Source organism: Pyxicephalus adspersus, chromosome 11 (assembly GCF_032062135.1).
Source record: "Pyxicephalus adspersus chromosome 11, UCB_Pads_2.0, whole genome shotgun sequence".
Lineage (NCBI taxonomy): Eukaryota > Metazoa > Chordata > Amphibia > Anura > Pyxicephalidae > Pyxicephalus > Pyxicephalus adspersus.
The window spans coordinates 21,308,513-21,330,444 of NC_092868.1; the positions used below are offsets into that span (position 1 = coordinate 21,308,513).

The 21,932-nt window shown below is 39.0% G+C and overlaps 1 protein-coding gene across 5 annotated transcripts in view; it reads right to left on the bottom strand.

Moving 5' to 3' along the window:
* Positions 1-21,932, bottom strand: part of LOC140340341 (MOB kinase activator 2-like) — an 88,077-nt gene that overhangs the window by 39,517 nt on the left and 26,628 nt on the right. For 4 of the 5 annotated variants that reach the window (XM_072425455.1, XM_072425456.1, XM_072425453.1 and 1 more), the window contains exons 2-4: positions 14,653-14,754; positions 1,540-1,685; positions 5-98 (exon numbers count right to left, since the gene is read on the bottom strand). In XM_072425455.1, coding sequence (XP_072281556.1) covers positions 5-98; positions 1,540-1,685; positions 14,653-14,690 — 278 coding nt within the window. In that variant the 5' untranslated portion in view covers positions 14,691-14,754. Of the gene's footprint in view, positions 1-4; positions 99-1,539; positions 1,686-6,947; positions 6,978-14,652; positions 14,755-21,932 lie in introns of all 5 variants that reach the window. The other variant, XM_072425454.1, reaches the window with a different exon arrangement.

Here is a 21,932-nt window from a genome sequence, read left to right on the forward strand (position 1 = left end):
TTACATCGCCCAAGCCTTCATGGTGGGACAAGATGATATAGTGCAGAATTCTGAAATGGAACCATACATAAGACTGATGTGGTTGTAGAATGCAGATGCTGCAGGAAAAAAAGGCAAACCATTAATATACTAGAAATACATACATACATACATACACACACACACACACACACACACACACTATACTGTGCAACATACTGCCAAAGGCCAAATAGTTCATTAATTACCAAAATATTTTGGTCTGTTCTGCACACAAAAGCAGTTTGTCACACTGTTAACAACCTTTTTTTCCTGCTAAAACTAAAAGCAGTCTATGGTTATGTTACTGATCCCTTATAACTTCCAGATGTCAGCATTTTTTTTAAGCAACTCCACAACAATCCCTTCTCCTGTCACTGAACACAGTGATAGGTGCTCTGCCCTTGTAGATTGAGTTGCCGTCATTGGTCAGACTATGCAGCAAGGTAGCATCCAGGATAGGTGTCCTCAGCTGCCCCCTTGCTGGATTAGCTGAACAGTGAACACAATGACAAAAGTTGTGCACAGTTGGAGTCGAATGCTGTTGTAAGTCATTGGATATAGGGTAGCTACCCTAGGAGAGTAAAAATATAAATCTGGTCCCAGTTACATATATATTTGCAATCTTCTCCTCCAGCTATGTAGTGCCAGGACCTGTTTTCTTATATATAAACCTAGTAAATAACTATGGTAGGTCCTTGCATTACATATTTGTTAGTTAACACAAGGGGGAATGAACCTAGCTTGTAGAATTAGACTGTAGTGAGTATGCCTACTTTTGGGCAATTTTAAGGAAATTTCATGAACTTTCACATATACCATGCTAACTGAGGCTTATAGTCTCCAAGATATAGCTCTGGGGAGTTTTATTAAGATGACCGACTAATCTGATGTAAGTTGTAAAATAACTCCAAAATAGTTCAAAAGATTTAATATAACCAAAAACATAGCTGCTGTATTACATCTTTTAAACAAGTGTTTTTGAACAAGTTGTACCATTATAGTAAACCTACACACCATTTAAAAACATGAAAACATTTACTTTTAAAAGTATTATTTAAAAGTAAAAATATAATAATCACTTATTATCTAATGCCTCTTTGCATCATCTGCTGCTGTCAGCAAGCGAGAATTCATAAAACAGCGTCATTGGGCAGTAGTACTGGACATGTGCCGATAGGAACCATGCTTACAAGAAGAGTAAACATAGAAACAGAAGCAGCATAAAACATTACTAAACTGCAAGGTGTAAGTGTGTTCATTACCAAGTCATGGTGGTACTGCAATATATATCAGGGAACAGGCTATTCCGTCTGCAAGCAGTACCTTGATCACTAGGCTAGCTGCACAGAACAACAAATTATTTGACAGGGACAATTTCTACTCTTATATATGAATTTCATATTTCCAATAACATTTTTGTATTATTGTCTATGATTTATTCATAGATATGGCTTTCATTCTGTAAAGTTAAATTCAAAAGAACACATATGACAGCAGTCCAGGCTGCTGATAACTTACCGTTACTGGCCAGCCACTCATCTACATTAACCCCTTTAGGCAACGCCACCAGCATTAATATATCAGCATCTAGTATTCGGGAAGATGTGCATCGAGGGTCCAAGTAGAGTTTCTCTGTTTCTGCTGGAGCTTTCTTCTTTATTTTACTATGAAGATGGAAAAGTAGAATAAATGAGTCTGGATTCAGATAAATGACTGGTTTGTTATTTGACAAAAGCAACACGTGTTTTAGGAACCTCAACTGTGGCCTCTTAACAGTTGCTAACAACTGCACATATTAAACATATGGTAAAAGACAGTAAAAGACTTCAAACATGCTAAGGAGACGTGCTAAGGAGACATTTAGAGAATTTGGAAAGGTAAGGCAAAAGGTCAAAAACAGACATGTCAAATACGACTTCTAGTTATTGTTGTAAACACAACCTTCTCACAAATCAATGATAAAACTACTAATTGCTAGGAACTGCAAAGGCATGCAAAATAAGTACCAAAGGGTCACATGGGCAAATGGGCACTAGGGAGATCAAAGTAGAACTGTGTGTTAGCTTAATGACACAATGCGGAGAAAAGAAAAGACATAATTTATAGAAAAACCAAGACTAATATTCATAGCCCCACCACATGTCAAAAAGCCAAGAACCCTTGATGTCACTTGGTATCACTACAAGACACAGAGTTAACAATCCCAAATGCCCCCTGCACTATTCAATTAATTGAGTAGTAAAAAGGTGATAAAATGTGCAAAACTTCAAAATGATAGACAGATTGCAAAGGAAAGTGAGGCAAACACCCAACTTTTTTTAAAATATATTAATAGCAAAAAGATCAGATCTGTGCATGTAGGCCCCTTAAAGGATGTCGCTGGGTTGGTAACTGGGGATAATGAAAAGGCAGATTTACTAAACACTTTTCTTTAGCTCTGTGTACACAAAAGGAAAATGGCAGAGCTCAAGTCTAAATTCATAATAGCAATGTCATTGTCTTAACTGAGTCAAAATAGCTCAGAATGAATATGATTTGAGAAACAGCTGGGAAAAATTAAGCAATTGACAAAGCACCCAGACCTGATGGAGTACATCCACGTGCCCTCAAAGAGCTGAGCTTGGTTATTTCAAAGCCATTATTTCTAATTTTTAGACTCTTTAGTCACTGGCAAGGTACCGATGGATTGGTGTAAGACCAATGTGGTTGCTATCTTCAAAAAGGGAGCAAAGTCATTACCAACTACAGACCGCTTAGTTTAAAGTCCATAGTTGGAAAGATCCTAGAGAGTTTGATAAAGAACCACATTTGATAAAGGTTGAAAAAAAGACATAGGTCCATCAAGATCAACCACTAGGGAAATGAACGTATCCCAGATATAAAACCCTATAGGACACAGTTGGTCCAGGGGAAGGCTAAAAAAACCCTTGGTACAATTTGCTTCAACAGGGGAAAAAAATTTGTTCCTGATTCCATGAGGCAATCGAATGCTCCTTGGATCAACAGTCACTGTTATATTTACTTTAAAGCCTTAATACCCAGTTATATTCTGTGCTTCTAGAAAAACATCCAGCAATCTATAGTAGTTGCTGAAACTACTTCCTGAGGGAGCTGATTCCACATTTTTACAGACCTTACAGTGAAGAATCCCTTTCTTATCTGGAGCAAAACTTCATTTCCTGAAGACGCAAAGAGTGCCCTCTTGTTCTTTGTAATGATCTCAAAAGTGAATAATGGGGAAGAGAGTTCTCTATATGGACCATTTATATATTTATACAGGGTGATAAAGTGAAAATAGATTCAGTTCAGCTAATCTCTCCTCATAGCTGAGCTCCTCCATTCCTTTTATTAATTTAGTTGCCCCTCTGCAATCTTTCCAATTCGACAATGTCCTTTTTGTGAACTGGTGCCCAAAACTGGACTGCATATTCCAGATGTGGTCTGACCAATGCTTTGTACAGGAGCAGGATAATGTCTCCATCTCTGCAGTCTATTCCTCTTTTAATACAAGAAATTAATTTACTAGCTTTAGATACTGAAGCTTGACATTGCATGCTGTTATTAAACCTATGATCTACCTGAACACCCAGATCCTTTTCCATTTCTGACTCCCCCAAATGTATTCCCCCTAGACAGTATGAAGCATGCATGTTGTTAGCTCCCAAGTGCATAACTTTACATTCATCTATATTAAATGTAATTTGCCACTTGGCTCCCTAATCAAACAGTACATTCAGGTCTGCTTGTAGATTATAGACATCCTGTATGGACCTAATTCCATTACATAATTTGGTGTCATAGTACACAGAAATAGTACTTTTAATCCCAAACTCATTTATAAAGATATTAATCAGTAAAGGTCCCAACACTGAACCCTGGGGTACACCACTAATAACCTTGAACCAATCAGAGTATGAATCATTAATTACAACTCTCTGGATGCGATCTTTAAGCCAATTCTCTATCCATTCACAGACTGACTTTTCTAAACCTATCGACCCTAACTTGCATATTAATCGTCTGTGGGGTACAGTGTCAAATGCTTTAGCAAAGTCCAAGTACACTATATCAACTGCTATTCCACTGTCTACCTGTTTACTTACTTCCTCATAAAAAGAGAGTAAATTTGTTTGACAACTTCTGTCTTTCTTTAAGCCATGCGGACTATCACTATCAATATTATTTTCTATCAGAAACTCCTCTATGTGGTTCTTTATCAAACTCTCTAAGACCTTTCCAACTGTGGATGTTAAACTAACGGGTCTGTAGGTACCTTGTAATTACCTTGCCAGTGACTAAAGAGTCTCTAAAATGTGGATGTAATTCATCAGGTCCTGGTGCTTTGTCAACCTTATGTTTTTCCAGCTGTTTCTCAGTCATATCAATTCTGAGCCATTGTGACTCATTTAAGGCAGTGACATTGCTATTATGAATTTGGACTTGAGCTCTGCCATTTTCCTTTGTGTACACAGAGCTAAAAAAAAGTGTTTAGTAAACCTGCCTTGTCTTTATACTCAGTTACCAACCCAGCGACATCCTTTGAGGGGCCTATATGCTCAGATCTGATCTTTTTGCTATTAATATATTTGAAAAGTTTTTTGGGGTTTGCCTTACATCCCTTTTCAATGTCATTTATTTTGAAGTTTTGCACATTTTATCTCCTTTTTACATCTTTTGTTATATTCTTTAAAGGTTTCAAATGATGAAGGTAATCCTTCTTTATTTTATTTTTGGAATGCCCTTTTCTTGTTCCTTATGGCTTTTTTTAACATCAGCTGTGAGCCACATAGGTTTTAATTTTAGCCTCTTGAACGTATTACCCATTGGGATATATTTTTCAGTTTGCTTTTGTAGAACAGACTTGAAACATTCCCATTTATGTTCTGTGTTCTTTGAGGACAATATTGTCTCCCAGTCCAAGTCACAGAGAGCCGCCCTTAAAAATGCAAAATTTGCTCTCTTAAAATTAATTGTTTTTATCTTTCCTGTTTTTGCTTCCTGTTTATAGCTACCATTAAATTAAGTCATAATATGATCACTGCTACCCAGATTCCCTTTTATTTGCACATTTGTTGTAAGCTCTGCATTGTTAGAAAGAACTAGGTCCAGCAGAGTATGATTTCTAGTTTTTATAAACTGTACTATAAAATGATCTTGTATTAAATTCACTAGTTTCCTCCCTTTTGCTGCTCCTGTAGTGCTATTACTCCAGTTAAAGTCAGGGTAGTTGAGATCTCCCATGATTAAAACACTTCCACTTTTTGCTGCTTTTTCTATCTGTACTAGTAGTTGATTTTATATTTCTTCCTCACCACTGGGGGGCCTATAGCAGACTCCAATCATTAATTGTGTGTTATTCAACCCCACATTCAACTCCACCCATAATGCCTTAACCTCATCTCTTGTTTCATCTGCAATTTCTTCTTCCACATTCATTTTTTGATCACTTCTCACATACGGACACCACCATCCTTTGGTCATTACGAAAGAGTATACCCAGGAATACTAACAGCCCAGTCATGTGAAAACAAAGCCACAATTCAGCAATACCAACTAAGTAATAATTCTCCTCACTCATTAAGGCTTCCAACTCTATCTTGTTTGCTAGACTTCTAGCACTTGAGAACAGGCTCTTTAAACCATTGCTGCTTTTACCATCATTGTTTAACAAATCATTTTGTTTTTCAGTACAAATAGTACTGCACAATGCAATGTTTGTTTGTAACATGGGAAGCTCCTTACAATTATCCATAATCCTCCCCCCAACTATCCCCAATCCACCCTCCACTAGTGTCTGACCCCTGACTAACCTTTCTGCCACCTTATTTGACTGTCCCAACCCCCTCTGTCCTAGTTTAAATATCCCTTCACCATTCCTATAAATATTTTCCCTAACACAGTAGACCCCCTTCCATTTAAAGTGAAAACCCTCTCTGCTATATAGGTTGTATCCCAATGAAAAGTCAGCACAGTGTTCCAAGTAAACATATGGTACCAGTACTCCATTCGGTTGAAGGGATCCGGGCGACAAACTATTCTATCTGTCCTCCTGATGATGGAATCCCAGATGACTACCAATTGTCTTTTCCTACCTGCGTTTCCCTCCCCACTACTACTAGATGGGCTGCTCTCCTGGCATTTAGGGATAGCAGTAACATCTAGAGTTGCCACAACTGGGTCTGCCACCTGCACATCTTCACATAACTTTGCAAACATGTTGGGGTGCTCAAACACAGGGCTGATTAACCTCTCCACCCTCCACATCTAAGCCATTACCTGCCTGCTCAGTGAGCAGGAGACCCCTCTCAAGGTGATTCAGTGATTTCTGTGTTGCAATGAATTTCTCCAGCTCTCTAATGAGAGATACCAGAACGGCAACTTGCTCACATTTGTCACAGCGCTATTCACCTAGGAGCTGTTGCTCCATTTGTGCATACATGTAACAGATTGTGCACTGAACCAAACGTGCCCCAGAAACTTAAATCACCTGTGAAGCCTTGACCACTCCCCCTTGGAGGTCAGCAAGCAAAAAAAGCTGTTTAAAACAAAACTGACAGTCAAGCAAACACAACCCAACAGTCAAACAGACACAACTCCCAAATGCACAATATCAAATGCACAATATCAGACTCCTGTTTTTTCTAACTCCACTTGATTAAAAGTCTACTTGTTTCACAAGCCAAACAGTGAGCAAGCTGAGAATATGAAAATCTTTACTATATCACATGGCTTTGTGTGACCATTAACTCCTGCACGCATGTATGGAGTTATGTTTATCCCAGCCTGAACAATCAAGATGGCAGGAGATCCAGGAAGGGGAGCAGATGAAAATATTAGTGCCTATGACAGAGAAAGGACAGGTGAGTGTAAATAAAAAAGTTGCTATCAGGCAAGTACAAGTTTCCTGCAAGAAGGAAATTGCTTACTTTAGCCCTTTTGCTGCCAGAGCAAATTATCTGAAAAACAAGTGTAAAAAAAGAATAGTAGATCAAATTATTAAGATTTATATTATAAGAATAAATTATTTTTAATACAAACTAGTTCCACATTTTCAACTAGTATTAACGTTTTATGTGTGTTGGAAAAGATGAGACAGAGCTGGGTAAACGTATACAAATTATATCCAGACTTAACTCTAAACTAATGCTCTATAAAGAATTTTAAAGCATTGCTGTTGAAAAAGTTAATAGTTAAATTGTCTCTAGACTTGCTCTCACTTCAGCATGTGTGGCAATAACCAAATATGTTTAAGGAAAGCAATGTAATCATGGGTACAACACATCTGAATAAATGGGGTGGCTGGGTTTTCTTTTCCAACCAGCCTAACTTTGGTTTCCCAGCTCAGGCATTCCAGGTTCATTCTTCTCGAAGGAAATTAGAAAACATCTGTTTTTACTAGTCTCTATTCTGAAACCTAGAAACCCAGGAGGTGTGCCAGGGACAGCTTGCAAGGCAGTGGCTTTCTCTGCATGTAAGTGACTACAGGGGTTAAATCACTGCGAGAAAGTCATCAGTACAGAAAACAACATTTCAACATATTCCCAGCTAAAATAGTGGCTGGGAGTTTGTTAACATGCCAAGGCTGCCATTGGCATACAGGATCTGCAGCACAAGGATTACCACAGCTTTATGCCTAGGAATTATTGCATGCCCAGTAATACTTTTTAATTTCATTATTAGATCTAATACTTTTACATAGGAGAAAATAAAGCATTGCTGTCCACCCTACCTTTTAAAAAAAGATCTTAAATATGCACCTTATTGTATCTATCTGTAATTACCTCAAACAGGATTATTGTTTTGAATTCTAAGTGTCATTAAAGAAGACCTAAAGTCACAGTTGTCACATTACAAAATATATACATTTGGAGAACATACAATATTATGGTGCTATTGCAGTCAGCCTGTACTTTGCCCATGTAACAAGTAAATAAACAGGTTCACTTTATTTACTGCCCTTTCCCTAACTGTACACAATTGAATTGGTAAATCATTGGCTGACTCATGGCTTGAGAAACAAGTGACTTTGGATAAGTGGAGTTACAAAACACAGGAGTTGTGTTTTTGCGTTTGAGACATTTGACTGTGACAATTCTTGTGTTTTTGTCATCTCTGTCTCTATTAGCCATTTAATACTTTTTCTCTTTTTCGGACAGTTTTTTACAATACTTTTTATTCTTTCCTATCAGACCACTAAATAAGGGGAGTGGTCAAGGGTTCACAGGTTATAGAAGTTCTAGGTAAACTCACCTTTGAGCTTGTTCACTTGTGGTCTGGGAAAGTAGAGTTGAAAACAAAGGAATTGAAAACTAAAGGAGGTAAATTTTTAAAAAAATCTACAAACTGTAAAACACCTTTTAAAACTCCCTGAAATATATGTTGTAGCTTGGAAAATGTGTAGCAGCAAGGGTAAAGTCTGTCATATGAAAGCACAAATGGAGCAACAGCTCCAAGGTGAATACCGCTGTGAGAAAATCCCCTTTCTGGAATCTCGCATTAGAGATCTGGAAGAGCACATTGCAACACTGAAATCTCTTAATCACCTTGAGACCTCCTGCTTACTGAGCAGGTAGTTATTGGGATAGATGTGGAGTGTGGAGAGATCAGAACACGTAGGGAGCCAGGTCCCAGAAAAGGAAGGCCAGCCCTGTTTGAGCACTCTAAGAAATTTGCAAAGTTATTTGGCGATGTGCAGGTGGCACCCCCAGATGTTACTACTACCCCTAACTGCCAGGAGAGCAGCCCATCTAGTAGGGGTAGGGAAGGCAATGTAGGAAGGTGTAGAAAATTTGTTGTCATAGGGGATTCTTTGATCAGGAGGACAGATAGAAAACGGTCAGTACCTGTCTCCAGACTTCTGACAAATAGTTTGTCACCTAGATCGCTTCAACCGAAAGGTTTCTTTTCTCCCTGGTGCCAGGGTTCACCATGTGGTGGACCAAGTGGACAAAATACTTGGAGGGACTGGGCATAACCCAACTGTCTTGGCCCATCTTGGAACCAATGACAGAATATACAGAAGATGGCGAATTCTCAAAAAACAGTTTAAAGGACTAGGCTTTAAGTTGAAGGAAGGACCTCCAAGGGTATATTCTCTAGAATACTGCCTGTGACATGCGCAACACAAGAAAGGCAGCGGGAGTTAAACAGTGAAATGCATGGCATGAGTCCTGGTGTAAAATGAAAAGATTTGGATTCTTGGAGCACTGGGCTGACTTTTCATTGGGATACAACCTATATGGCCTATATAGTCAAAGGTGAGGAAAGGCCAAAATGGGCTCATACAACAGGAAAACAGTTCCAAGGGTTAAAAAAAGGTGCACTTATAGATAAAAGTTATGGATTATTAGTTACATAGTTCTCCCCAGAAGGTTTTAGCTAGTCGCTTCGCCCGGCTGCCGTGCTTCCTCCGCCTACCTCCTATCCGCAGCTCTACTGCTCTGCACGAATCTCAGTGAGGCTGCTCTGTGCTCAGCTGTCATCCAGAGGATTGCTGCTGCCTGTGAGAGATGTTCGGGGGAGCTTAGCACACAGCTCAGCCTTGATGGGAATGGCACACAGGCCGCCCCACCCCCATATCTGATAGTATGAGCTGGGATTTCTATTAAAAAAGCTGCTTCCAAAATGTATCCGCCCCAGTGGGCACGTACAATGACGTCATCAGCAGCAACTTTAAAAAAAAATCACTGTGTGCAAACCATTATATCTCCTAAACCTTATGTTGTAATGACTTGAAAGTTGCAGTACACAGGGGACTCTCATAGCCACTAGTAACCAAAATATCAGCCCCCTAGCTTTAAGAAATTTCAAGTTATGGTGGGGCCTCTAAATGTATACCTACCTGTCACAAATCTTTTACTGTCAATCTACGCTACCCTGTCTGCTTCTCTTCTTTGAACCCCAATTTCTTTAGAGCGGCAGGGGTGTATTAACAAAATTATTAAAAAAAATATAGGTGCAAGTGGGGGACACCTTTGGCTAACTCCCTTCTTCCCGCTCCCACTTCTAACACTTGAACCCCAATTTCCCTGGAATGGGGGGTGTAAGAAACCAAAAATGTGTTGGGACCATTTGTGGCTACCATCCCCCACAATTACATCACTATGGCATCATTAGAACATAAACTCTGCCCACTAAAACAAAATGGGGTTCGGGTACTGGAAGGGTACAGTCATGTTTACCAGGGAGGTGCGTTTGATGGACAGAATTTTTTTACGTTGTAATGATACCATGGTGATGAAGGTTTGGAGGGATCACTTGCACCTTTTTGTTTACCTCCACCTCTAGAGAAATTGGGGTTCAAGATAGAGTAGCAGACAGGATAGCATAGTATGACAATTATAGTTCTGTGAAAGGTAGGTATACATTTAGGGGCCCACCCCAATGCTTCGTACTATGCAATACTTACTTACTTTGCAATTTCAATTTTGTGCTCTTTTGATACAACAACCCCAATGTTCAATATTCACAAGTTTAAACCCCTATTTCCTAAAATTTTTTAAAGAACTTGGTTACTAGTAGCTATGAGGGTACTGTGTCATTACGACTAACGATTTAGGATATCTGAAGGTTTGATCACAGCGAGTTGTTAGGCTGCAGAATAAGACAAGCAGCTTTTACACACACACACACACACACACAGCTATCACACTGCACTGCCGATAACATCATTTTTACACACTGTGGATAATCTTCATAGACAGTTTTTTTTTGTTCTTTGTTTTTTATAGAATATGGGGAGTGATGAAAGGGGACACTGACTGTCCTGCTCTCATTTGCTATCACATGCATGATGCTATTGAAGCATCACCACATTTTTAACATTATATAAAAAAGTGATTTCCCTTTTATATAAATGAAAAATTTGGTTTGCTTTTTTTGTTTTTCCATTTTTTTTTTTTAGAGAACCTCTCTCCTTCCTTCTTTACTGCCATGTTAGAGGGGGAAATCCGTAGCCTTCTGGGATCTTTGTGTAACATATACCAAGAGGCTTTGGGCTGCTCCTTCTGCGCAAGTATCTTCAGAGGCTTGCTCAATCTTATGCATGTGCAGTGCATTTGCTGCATTTCCCCTTCCTCACGCCAAACAGGATGTCTATAATCTACAAGCGGAAAAAGGATCTGGGGGTTGTGGTAGATCATAGACTTAATACCAGCATGCAATGCCAAGCTGCAATATCTAAAGCTAGCAAAGTACTTTCTTGTATTAAAAGAGGAAAAGACTGTAGAGATGGAGACATATTCCTGCCCCTGTATAAAGCATTGGTCAGACCCCATCTGGAATATGAAGTCCAGTTTTGGGCACCAGTTCACAAAAAGGACATTGTGGAATTGCAGAGTGCAGAGAAGGGTAACTAAACCAATAAAAGGAATGGAGGAGCTCAGCTATGAGGAGAGATTAGCTGAACTGAATCTACTCTCCCTTGAGAAGAGACGTTTAAGATTGCATATGATCACCCTGTATAAAAATAAATGGTCCAAATACAGAACTCTCAACCCAATTATTCACTTTGAGATCATTACAAAGTACAAGAGGGCACTCTTTGCATCTGGAGAAAAAAAAAGTTAAAGCTCCAGAGAAGGAAGGGATTCCTCACTGTAAGGTCAGTGAAAATGTGGAATCAGCTCCCTCAGGAAGCAGTTTCAGCACATTCTATAGATTGCTTTAGGAAAAAGCTGGATGTTTTTCTAGAAGCACAGAATATAACTAGGTATTAAGGCTTTAAAGTAAAAATAACAGTGACTGTTGATCCAGGGAACATCCGATTACCTCATGAAATCAGAATGGAATTTTTTTCCCCTGTTTTTTTAGCCTTCCTCTGGACCAACTATGTTTTATAGGGTTTTATATCTGGGATATCTCTATTTCCCAGGTGGTTGAACTTGATGGACATATGTCTTTTATCAACCTAACCTACTATGTAACTATGTAAATCAGCAGTATTTCCAGTGGCTGCTCCACTGTATATATTAAAAACTTACTATGCAATATTTTTATTTATACAACTTAAAACAGGAAAGGAAGTTTTAACACACACAAACATCCCCTAGTATTCTCCCCAGAAATGTTTTTCAGCCGGGTGGGGGGGAAACTGTAGCCGGGTGGTAAAAAAGTGGGCGGGGCTAGACACAGCAAATTTGGAGCTCCTAGTTATTCATGCCATAGGTATCCAGTAACCCCTGCTATTGTATCAGTGTTCTGCCTGGCTCCTATACTTTGTTCCAACTTTCTAATGCCTGGCCTGTTAGAATGTACATTTTTTTCAATTTTTTTGTATTATACCCAAACAGTCCAGTGCTGTGTATTTTAATCCAACTCCCTTGAGTTCCATGTTGAAATAGTGTAATACCTTGTAGTAGTGTAATATTGTGATCAATGTGGCTTAACAAATTAGGCTTAGTTCACATTGGCAGTGAAAAATGCCCCTCCTGAGTGACTTCTTGGCAACTGCTAGGCACCTGGGATTGGCAACCTGTGATAACTGCTAGTCACCTGGGATTCGTAACCTGTGATAACTGCTAGCCACCTGGGATTCGTAACCTGTGATAACTGCTAGGCACCTGGGATTGGTAACCAGTGATAACTGCTAGGCACCTGGGATTGGTAACCTGTGATAACTGCTGGGGACCTGGGATTGGTACCAGGCAGTAAGTGCTGGGCTTTTCAGTTTTTCAAGCAGCAGTGGTTCCTGACGAGAGGAATGTGAGGGGTAAACGCAGCAAATGCAACCTTACTGCCAATGTTAATTCAGCCTACATTGTCACCTCCTAGCGCTATACCTAGGTAACACAAAGAGCATCATGCATGTGATTGCAGATGGGGGCAGGACAGCCAGTGCCCTCCTCTCATCACTTCCAAAAACAAAACCTTCCTGTGAAATTTATCCACCCGCAGTATGATCGCTGTGTGTTTAAAATCTGCTTGTCATGTTCTGCAGCCTAACAACTTATTGTGTTCAACCCTTTAGATCTCCTTAATTGTTGGTTGTAATTACCTAAAATGTTTAGGGTACACAGGGGACTCTCATAGCTACTAATAAACATTTTTTTTTAATTTCAAGAATTTCAAAATATGGGGCTCATGAGTTTAAAAACTTGTGGAAATTGGAAGATCTGGGTTGCAGTTTTGAAAGAAAGTACACCTAGGAGTCCAAAATTGAAACTGCAAATTAAGGACTCCAGGGGCCACTTACATAGTAAGAAGCATTGGGGTGGCCCCCTAAATATTTGACCTACCTTTCACCAAACTATACCTGTAATACTATGCTGCCCTTTCTGCTTCTGCTCTTTGAATCCCAATTTATCTAGAATGGGGAGGTGCAGGAAACTGAATATGTAGGTGCAAGTGGGGAACATATGTATAAATCCCTAAAATTTCATAACCATGGCATCATTAGAACATAAAAACCTCTGCCCATCAAATTGTCCCCTTCCCTACTCTGAACCCCAATTTCTCTAGAACAGAGAGGTGCAGATAAACAGAATCATAGGTGCAAGTGGGGGACACTTGTGGCTAACACCCCCCCCCCAAATTTTCATCTCCATGGGATCAATACATAAAGTCTGCCCATCAAAACATGCCTTGTTACCCATGACTTACCCTACCAGTACCTAAACTCCAATTTCGTTTTGATGGGCAGAGTTTTTTATGTTCTAATGATGCCTTTGTGATAGAACTTTAGGGGGTGTTATCAACAGATGTTCCCTACGCCTCCCTGTTCCAGACAAATTGAGTTTCCAGTGTTAGAAATGGGCAGTAATGTGTAACAGGGCAGTGCGTTTGCCATTGCACCTACATTTTTGGCTTTGTACACCCCACCATTCTAGGGGGGAAATTGGGGGTTCGAAGAAGAGACGCAAACGGGGTAACATAGTATGACAGTTTTAGATTTGTGAGAGATAAGTATAAATTTAGGGGCCCTTCCTTTCTATGTAAGTGGCCCCGGGGGTCCCCAATTTGCATTTTTGATTTAGGACTCCCAGGCGCACTTGCTTTTATTACTGCAACCCCAATGTTGTATTTTCACAAGATTTTACAATTCTGATCCCCATATATCATGAAATTTGTGAAAGCTGTAGTGCTGAAATTGTGAATTGGGCTAACTCTTCTAAGTGTTCTCTGTGCACCCTGAAAATGACAAATCATTATGACATACAGTTTAGGGGATATTAAGGTTTATACACAGAGAGCTGTAAGGCTGAGGAATGTGACATGCAACACACACTGCTATAATGATGTCATTACACACGCCCACTGGACAGAGACATTGTTTGCACAATGTTTGTCCTGATCTCTTCATAGCTGTGCTCTCCTCACTCCGCCCAACTCTAATCAGCTATCAGCTCTCATCAGCGGAGAACGGAGAGAGCAGAGCAGCCTCCCAAGTGTCCGTTCAGAGCTGCTGAAAATGTGCCGGGCAGAAAAATCACTGCAGGTGGACGGCCCGCCCCCCAAAAATGGGCTGGGGAGAACTATGATCCCCGAATAAAATATGTTAGTAAACCATAATAAAAATACACAAATCCCCACCCTTAAAGATTTAACAAACTGTTCTTCAACATTCAGGTATTGAGTAGAAAAGTTTTTATGTACCGGTACATACAAGGGTAAATACATAATGAATACACTTACTGTTTTCCAAGTAATTTTCCAACTGCTTGGAACACCATTTTCCCTGGTTTTACTGAAGACGTTCAACCAGAATGCAGCTGCTTCAATGGTTTGTACTGAGATCTGATGGTTAATTTGAACAAATCAGTCAGGTATAGAAAAATATTAGAATGCACTATTAAATACCTTTTATACAGTACAAGATCACATAACTATATAAGGTTTACCCAATTGTCAAATCACCAATTGTAATTGAAACTTTTCTAAAACACTTTTTGAAAACGTAAAACTAATGTCAATTCTAGAATACAATTATTCCAATAACATATGTCAGTGCTCTCCCCAACCCCTTTTATCAGGGTGCACCACCTGGCACATTTTTTTTACTGACCAACTGATGAGTTGTGTCACATTACAGGAACTTCCACTTGTCTACAATTTCTTCCTACTCGGCTTAAAAAAAATTTCTGGGTTGAGCACTGTATGTAGCCTTAAATAGGAACAAGCCCACAGCATATAAGCCAATGTATATCTTAAAGCTTGTAGTTGGATAAGCATACTCAGACACAAGGAGAATGTACAGCAAATAATATAATCTCATCATTTACAATATTACTTAAAGAATCCAGGATCTGCAAAATAATATGCAATTCACAAAAGATTTTCTGGCATGATTTTTTTGCCTACATTGTTTAGACCTTAATTAAAACCGTGTAGTGTTTTGTACATTTTCTTTTTATGTTATTTTAAAAAAATTACATAGAAATCAAAATTGCAGCGCATATGGCAAGCTTCAGCATGGGAATATATTTTTAGAGGGATTTTTAGCCCAGACCTTTGTAAGACATTCCACTACATCTATACCCAAAGAGTAACCTATGAGTATATAACAAACTTATTTATATAATTGTAATTCTCAACAACCTTTTTAAAGTTTTCATTTTATACTATTGGCTCACTTTATAAGACCGGGAGTCAGACATTGATTCCCACCAGGGAATGTTTGATTCCCTGTTTAATAAATTGAGCCCTATATGTTTTGTGACAGAGTGTCCTAAAAGTGTTGGAAAAGTGTTAGTGGCTCCAGGGAAAGAGAGTGATACTTGGTGTATAGGGTTTTTAGGGAAAAAAAACAGGTCTGCCTTGGAGCAGACCAAGGGAGTGAAAGCGTGGGCTCCTTGGCCCAACCCAATCCTGCCTGAGATATATGCACCTGCACTCAGCAAGAGGCTGAGGGGAGTGATCAACAAGAGGCTGAGGGAGAGCCAGAGTGTTCCAGGCTGAGAGAGAGCCAGAGTGTTCCAGGCTGAGAGAGAGCCAGAGTGTTCCAGGCTGAGAGAGAGCCAGAGTGTTTAAGGCTGAGAGAGAGCCAGAGTGTTCCAGGCTGAGAGAGAGCCAGAGTGTTCCAGGCTGAGAGAGAGCCAGAGTGTTTCAGGTTGAGAGAGAGCCGGGGGGTTCCAGGAAAGCCAATGGCCAAACAGTGCTACAAAAGTGGAACAGTACTGATATAGTGAATGTGTTAGAAAGAGAGGGCACCTAGGTGAGGTAGCCAGAGGCCCAGCCGGGCTACTGTTTATTGTTTTGTTGTGAAGTGCTGGAGAGTGTGCTGTAACACTTGCCTAAACAAATAAAAATGGCTGTTATTTTGGACCATGAGCAACCCCCAGTGATCTATCACAGTTTAGCGCAGGAATATTTAATACCTGAATCCACAGGTTTTCCTAGATAAAGCTTGCTAGATTTAAGGCATGTGACCTCTTTCTAACAAAGGTAAAAGCTGGCTTCTGCTTAGCAGTAAAAAAAAAAAAAAAAAAAGCCCAGATGGGAAGCTGTTACCAAAAGAGGAATACTGTTACCATTATTTTTCATATCTGGTATGTTATATGCTAATCTAAGAAGTAGTGTCTCATCATTAAATGCAATAGTTTAGCAATTAATGGATGCCAGGGTGGCACTTTAGTGGGACTCCTGTGGGCCCTTTCAATAACTGATAGGCAAGGCTCATTAACCCCCCTAACATTCTAATTCTGTCAGTTTTTTGATGCAAAAAGAGATCCTATTTTTTTGCATAGAAATTCTTGTTTATATTGTGGGCCTGTAATTCTTAGAATTAACTCCCGGGTATAATAATTATATTTATTATATTATAATCATAAATTTTAATATAATACATAATTAGAAATCGTTATTATAAAAAATAAGTAAATAATAGACCACAACAGTGTAATTTATCACTGAAATTTTCCAAACAAGGGTGCAATATTATTGATAAATAATAAAAGTTAAATGCAGATTTTAGAAAAAAAGAATATTTACATTTTTAGTAGACATCCCAGGTGTGGTAGATTTTGAAGCAGGGTGCTGCACAAAGTCCAACATCACAGTCAGGACAGTAGAACCTGGTTTCTTTGCGTTTCTTCCTTCCTCTGTTATCAGTCTTTGAGCAGCAAACCACGCACATCCTTGTAGGTGCTGCCTTTTTCTGGGTTGGTGGGATGTATTCAACAAACTGACGACCAGTCAGGCGTTCTGGGTTGACGACGGTGGAAGCACGACGTCCAGGTCTATTCATAGCCACTGATGGTGTTTGGTGGTTCTTGACTATGGATTCGGAAGTCAGCAAGTTAGCAAACACAAGAGCGGCTTACCTGTTTGTCTCTTCAACAATTTTTTCGATAACTTCATTGGTCAAAAACAACTTCAGGTAAGCCAGGGGGTCATCGCATTCAGCCTCAATTTTCATCCCAGGTGCGCCAGTAAATGAAAATCTTGGCGGTGCTGCCTGGTCCACATCAAGGTTGATAGGACACCATGTGCGCACAGCACTGACCTCAGGTCCAGAATCGTCGCTCAGCTGACTTTCGCTGTCCGATGACAAATTTCCTGGTGAATCACTATCGCTCGATTCCACAAGGAACTCCAAATCGCTATCAGTGCTTTCAAATTCCTCCAAAACAGCGCTTGCGCCGGTGAGATGCCGTTTGGATGCCATGCGGTCTCCAGCAATCAGTCAGGAACAATCAAGGTCAAAGACAAAGTGATGAAATGATACATTCAGGAAGTGATTTATAAGCCATCAAAAGGTCAGATCAAGATCAGGGCTAATGGTGGGCAAAATGTAAATCAGCGCATTGGGCAATGATCCTTGGCGCACTAAAATGTATTTTTATATTTTTATGTTTTGCTGTGTATTTTACTGTAAAAAAAAAAAATTAAAAGCAGATTACTAAATTTCCCACCCTCAGAATCCATCACATCTCACAAAAGATGTCACATCTTGCCGGTTGATGCGATGGGGATGTCCCACCCCACTCACCCCACTGAAGCTGCTCGCATCACCCGGAGGGTGATCTCCGGGTGATGCGAGCAGCTGCAGTAAATTCCAGGAGTGATGCCAGCAGGAAATCGCCGCTGGCATCACCCCCAGAATTTACTATTTGTGATCACATCAGCAGTTAGATGTGATGCACCATGCAGAAATCCTGCATGGTGCATCGCATCTAACTGCAGATGCGAGCAGCGGGGTGGCGGGGACCCGGGCGGCATTTAAAAGCAGATTACCCGGTAATCTGCTTTTAAAATTCCCACCCAGCCACACCCCCTGACGGCGAGGCGCCCTGGCATCACAGCGGGATTGTCTGATCGCCGCTGGAGCGTGGGGCTGAGGTAAGGGGGACCCCCAAAGTTACCCTGAGTGTGACTCAGTGTTACCGCTTTTTGCATGTTTTTTCCACCCCGAATCACACTCGGGATTACCGCTGGGGGGTTAATAAAAGCACAGCCACACTTCCAGAAAATCTTTGGTAGATGTTCCTTTTGTGAACCCAGTGAACATTTCTTTGCAGTTGTACAAAATATTAAAAAATTAAGTGATTTAAGGCATCAATGTATAAATTTCAATAAAGACATGACATATCCTTGTGAAAAAAACCCTTTTATTAATAAATAACATATCACTTTTAAATAGTGTACCAATAAAACAAATCCACTAATTATTGCATCAAAAGCACGCTAAAATGGCAGATGAAAGATGCAGGGCGATAAAAAGATTGGAGGAGTTAGCAAACCTGGAAGCTCCCACATCATTTATTTCAGCAAAATTACACCTGCCACATCCCAAAATTAACAAATAGTAGGAAAAAGAAAGATGAAGGACTTTAAAGGCAGCATATATATATATATATATATATATATATATATATATATATATATATATATATATATATATACACATATACATATACATACACACACACACACACACATGATTATGTTGTGAGTAACTAACAGTAAAATTCAACAATACCAATGACATTAAAATTTTTTAATATAAAATATTAAAAACAAGCAATAACGCAGCAAAACATGCAAACTATATGTGCATGAATTATCCTCTTTCGTGGATCTGGATTTTTTTTTCCTATGGTTAAAAACATGTATATATCATTTATAAACTGCAGTTGAAGACAAGGAATGGAATGATACCAAATTCCTCTGGGCAAACTGAACCACTAACCTCCAAAATCTTTTAACAAGGGGACAACCCCAAAACATATGGTAGGAATCAGCTTCAATCGCATTACATTTTAAACATTTAGGGAGTTTGTTTAAACCCATTTGAAATAAACAATAAGGTGAAACATATGCATTATGGAAGAATTCAAATACCATCTCTCTATACATTAAAGAAGTAATCCATCTCTGTTGGGGTTCTAGATAGACCATATATACCATATATACTCCATCTAATTAAACCAGTATTCCTTTCCTCATAATTCAAAGTTGGTTTATAGATACCATATACCTCAGCTATCGCCTTTTTTTCTGGATTTGGTCTAAGCAGCATTTTATCCACTGTATTTGACCAAGCACTATCTGAAAGCCTTCTCAATACTGCTGCAACATATGACCGAATCTGGTGATTTACAAATTTTTTTTTCCCAAAAATGGATAAAATGATTATGTGGCAGCATACGGAATAGGTTTCTTAGTTTGACCACTAATAAAGGTTTTTACCTTCCAATGCCGAGCCTCTTGCTTCTCCCTATCAGTCCTTTCTTAAAATTCCAACAGAAAGTCAGGATTATTCATTAATGGGAGATGTAAAGAAGAATGTCTATTTAGTTGTAAACATTGTCTAACTTTATGCCAAAGCTGCCAGTTTGAATATAACACTGGATTTAGTTCTACCTCCTTTGGGAGCAATTCCCTATGCATATGTAACATACATGTAAGATCATAGGTTGGGACCATGTGTTGCTCCAAAGATGTATTTGTATAAACATTAGTTGTATGAAGCCAATCCCTGGGATTTCTAATTAAAGCTGCCCAATTATATAATTCCACATCTGGAAAATTTAGCCCCCTATTTCTATACGACTGATGCATAATATGCTTACTTCCTTGGGCTCTCTTGCCCCCCAGATAAATGTACAAAACATCTTTTAGAGAGTTTTCAAATACTGCTAGCAGGTCAAGATAGGCAATAATAGGATGGTATATAAAACTTTGGGAATAATATCTTAATCAAACTCGATCTTCCCAAATAAAAAAAGGTAAATGAGGGCCATTTATATAACTGAGTTTTAAGCATATTCCATATTGGTTTGATATTAGCCCCTATATAAATTTGTTGGTTTCTTTGTAATATAAACGCCTAGGTTTTGTAACTTTTCCTTACACCAAACAACCAGATTTAGGAAACCCCAATTAGGTCGAACACCTTTAGTCAAATACGCTTTGGATTTATCCAAATTTATAGAATACCCTGAGACCAATCCATATTGAGATAATAAATTCAAAATAGCTGGAAGACTAGTCTTAGGTTTAGCAATATACAGCAACAATCATCTGCGAATGTCTTACTTTAACTCTCTTAGTACCTATAAGTATGCCTTCAAACTCTGGCAAATATTCAAGAACTCTTAATAATGGATCTAAGGCCAAGGTAAACAACAATGGTGATGAAGGGTGACCCTATTCGTCTCTAGAGGAGAAGACAGGGTTCCATTAATCAATAATCTTGTATAAGATGTCTTTTATAAATATATACTGAATAAATACTGAAAGGTTATGTTTAAAAGCCCTTTAAGCCAATACAGAGCGCAGAAATGGCCATTCTACTTTATCGAACGCCTTCTCTGCGTCTAGGCTCAATAACATTGGTTTTGGAGAATTAAGCATTCGTGCTACTTAAGTTGCGGCAATAGCAGTGCGGACCAATATAGTGGAATGTTTACCTCGTACAAATCCCAGTTGATGATTTGTCAACTGGAACACTAAAAATTGTTGCAGTCTATTGGCCATTAACTTTGCCAAAATTTTATAATCACAGTTTAAAAGCGGGATTGGTCTATAGAACAAGACTAAAGTAAAATCCTTTCCCTCTTTAGGTATTAATATTGTATGTGCTTCATTAAATTATGGAAAGGGAGTCTGTTGTAAAAGTATAGCATTATATACCTCGGTTAAAAGGGGTGACACTTCACTCTGAAGTATTTTATAAAACTCAGCAGAATAACCATCCGGGCCCGGAGTCTTATGATTGGCCATTGATCTGATCGTCCGTTGAACTTCTTCTAATTAAACTGGTTTATTAAGGAATTATCTATCTTCAGATTCAAGTTTAGGTAATTTAGCTTTAGGTATCAACTCAACTAATGCCCCAGATTGAATCGGTTGTGCTGTATACAGTTGTCTATAATAATCCTCAAAAATATTTAATACTATCTTTGAATTGGTATTGAGTCCTCTTAGAGATTGGATGAGTAATGTTAAAAATATATCTCTTAGGCCCATGTGGTTTAGTTATTTTTGCCAATAAAGAGCCTGTTTTGTTGCCCCATCGATAACATTTATATTTCTCATTTATAAGATGAGTATCTACTCTAGAGGCAACATATGTATTATTACAAGTCACAAACACCTGCCATTCAACTTTACCTTCCTGTGATCCAGTCTCCAAGAAATCTCTTAATGCCCTAATTGCCATGCCTTGCAAATCTGTATATTTTCTAGGATGTTCCTTATATTGCCATCCAGTGTAGTAATCCATAAGAAATCCTCCTATGACCGCTTTCAAAGTATGCCAAAGCAATATGGGTGTGTACCAATGTTCCAAGTTATCATTAAAGCTATTTGGAAAGGTTAAAAAAATTCTGGGGACCTTATCAATGATGACAGAAATTTCCATTGAAAAACTCTTAATTTTTGTGGAAGCTCTAGAACCATTGTTACAGGAACATGAGATAGTAAATTTTGCTATAGATGTATCTATAACTCCTGAAAACAACGATTCATCA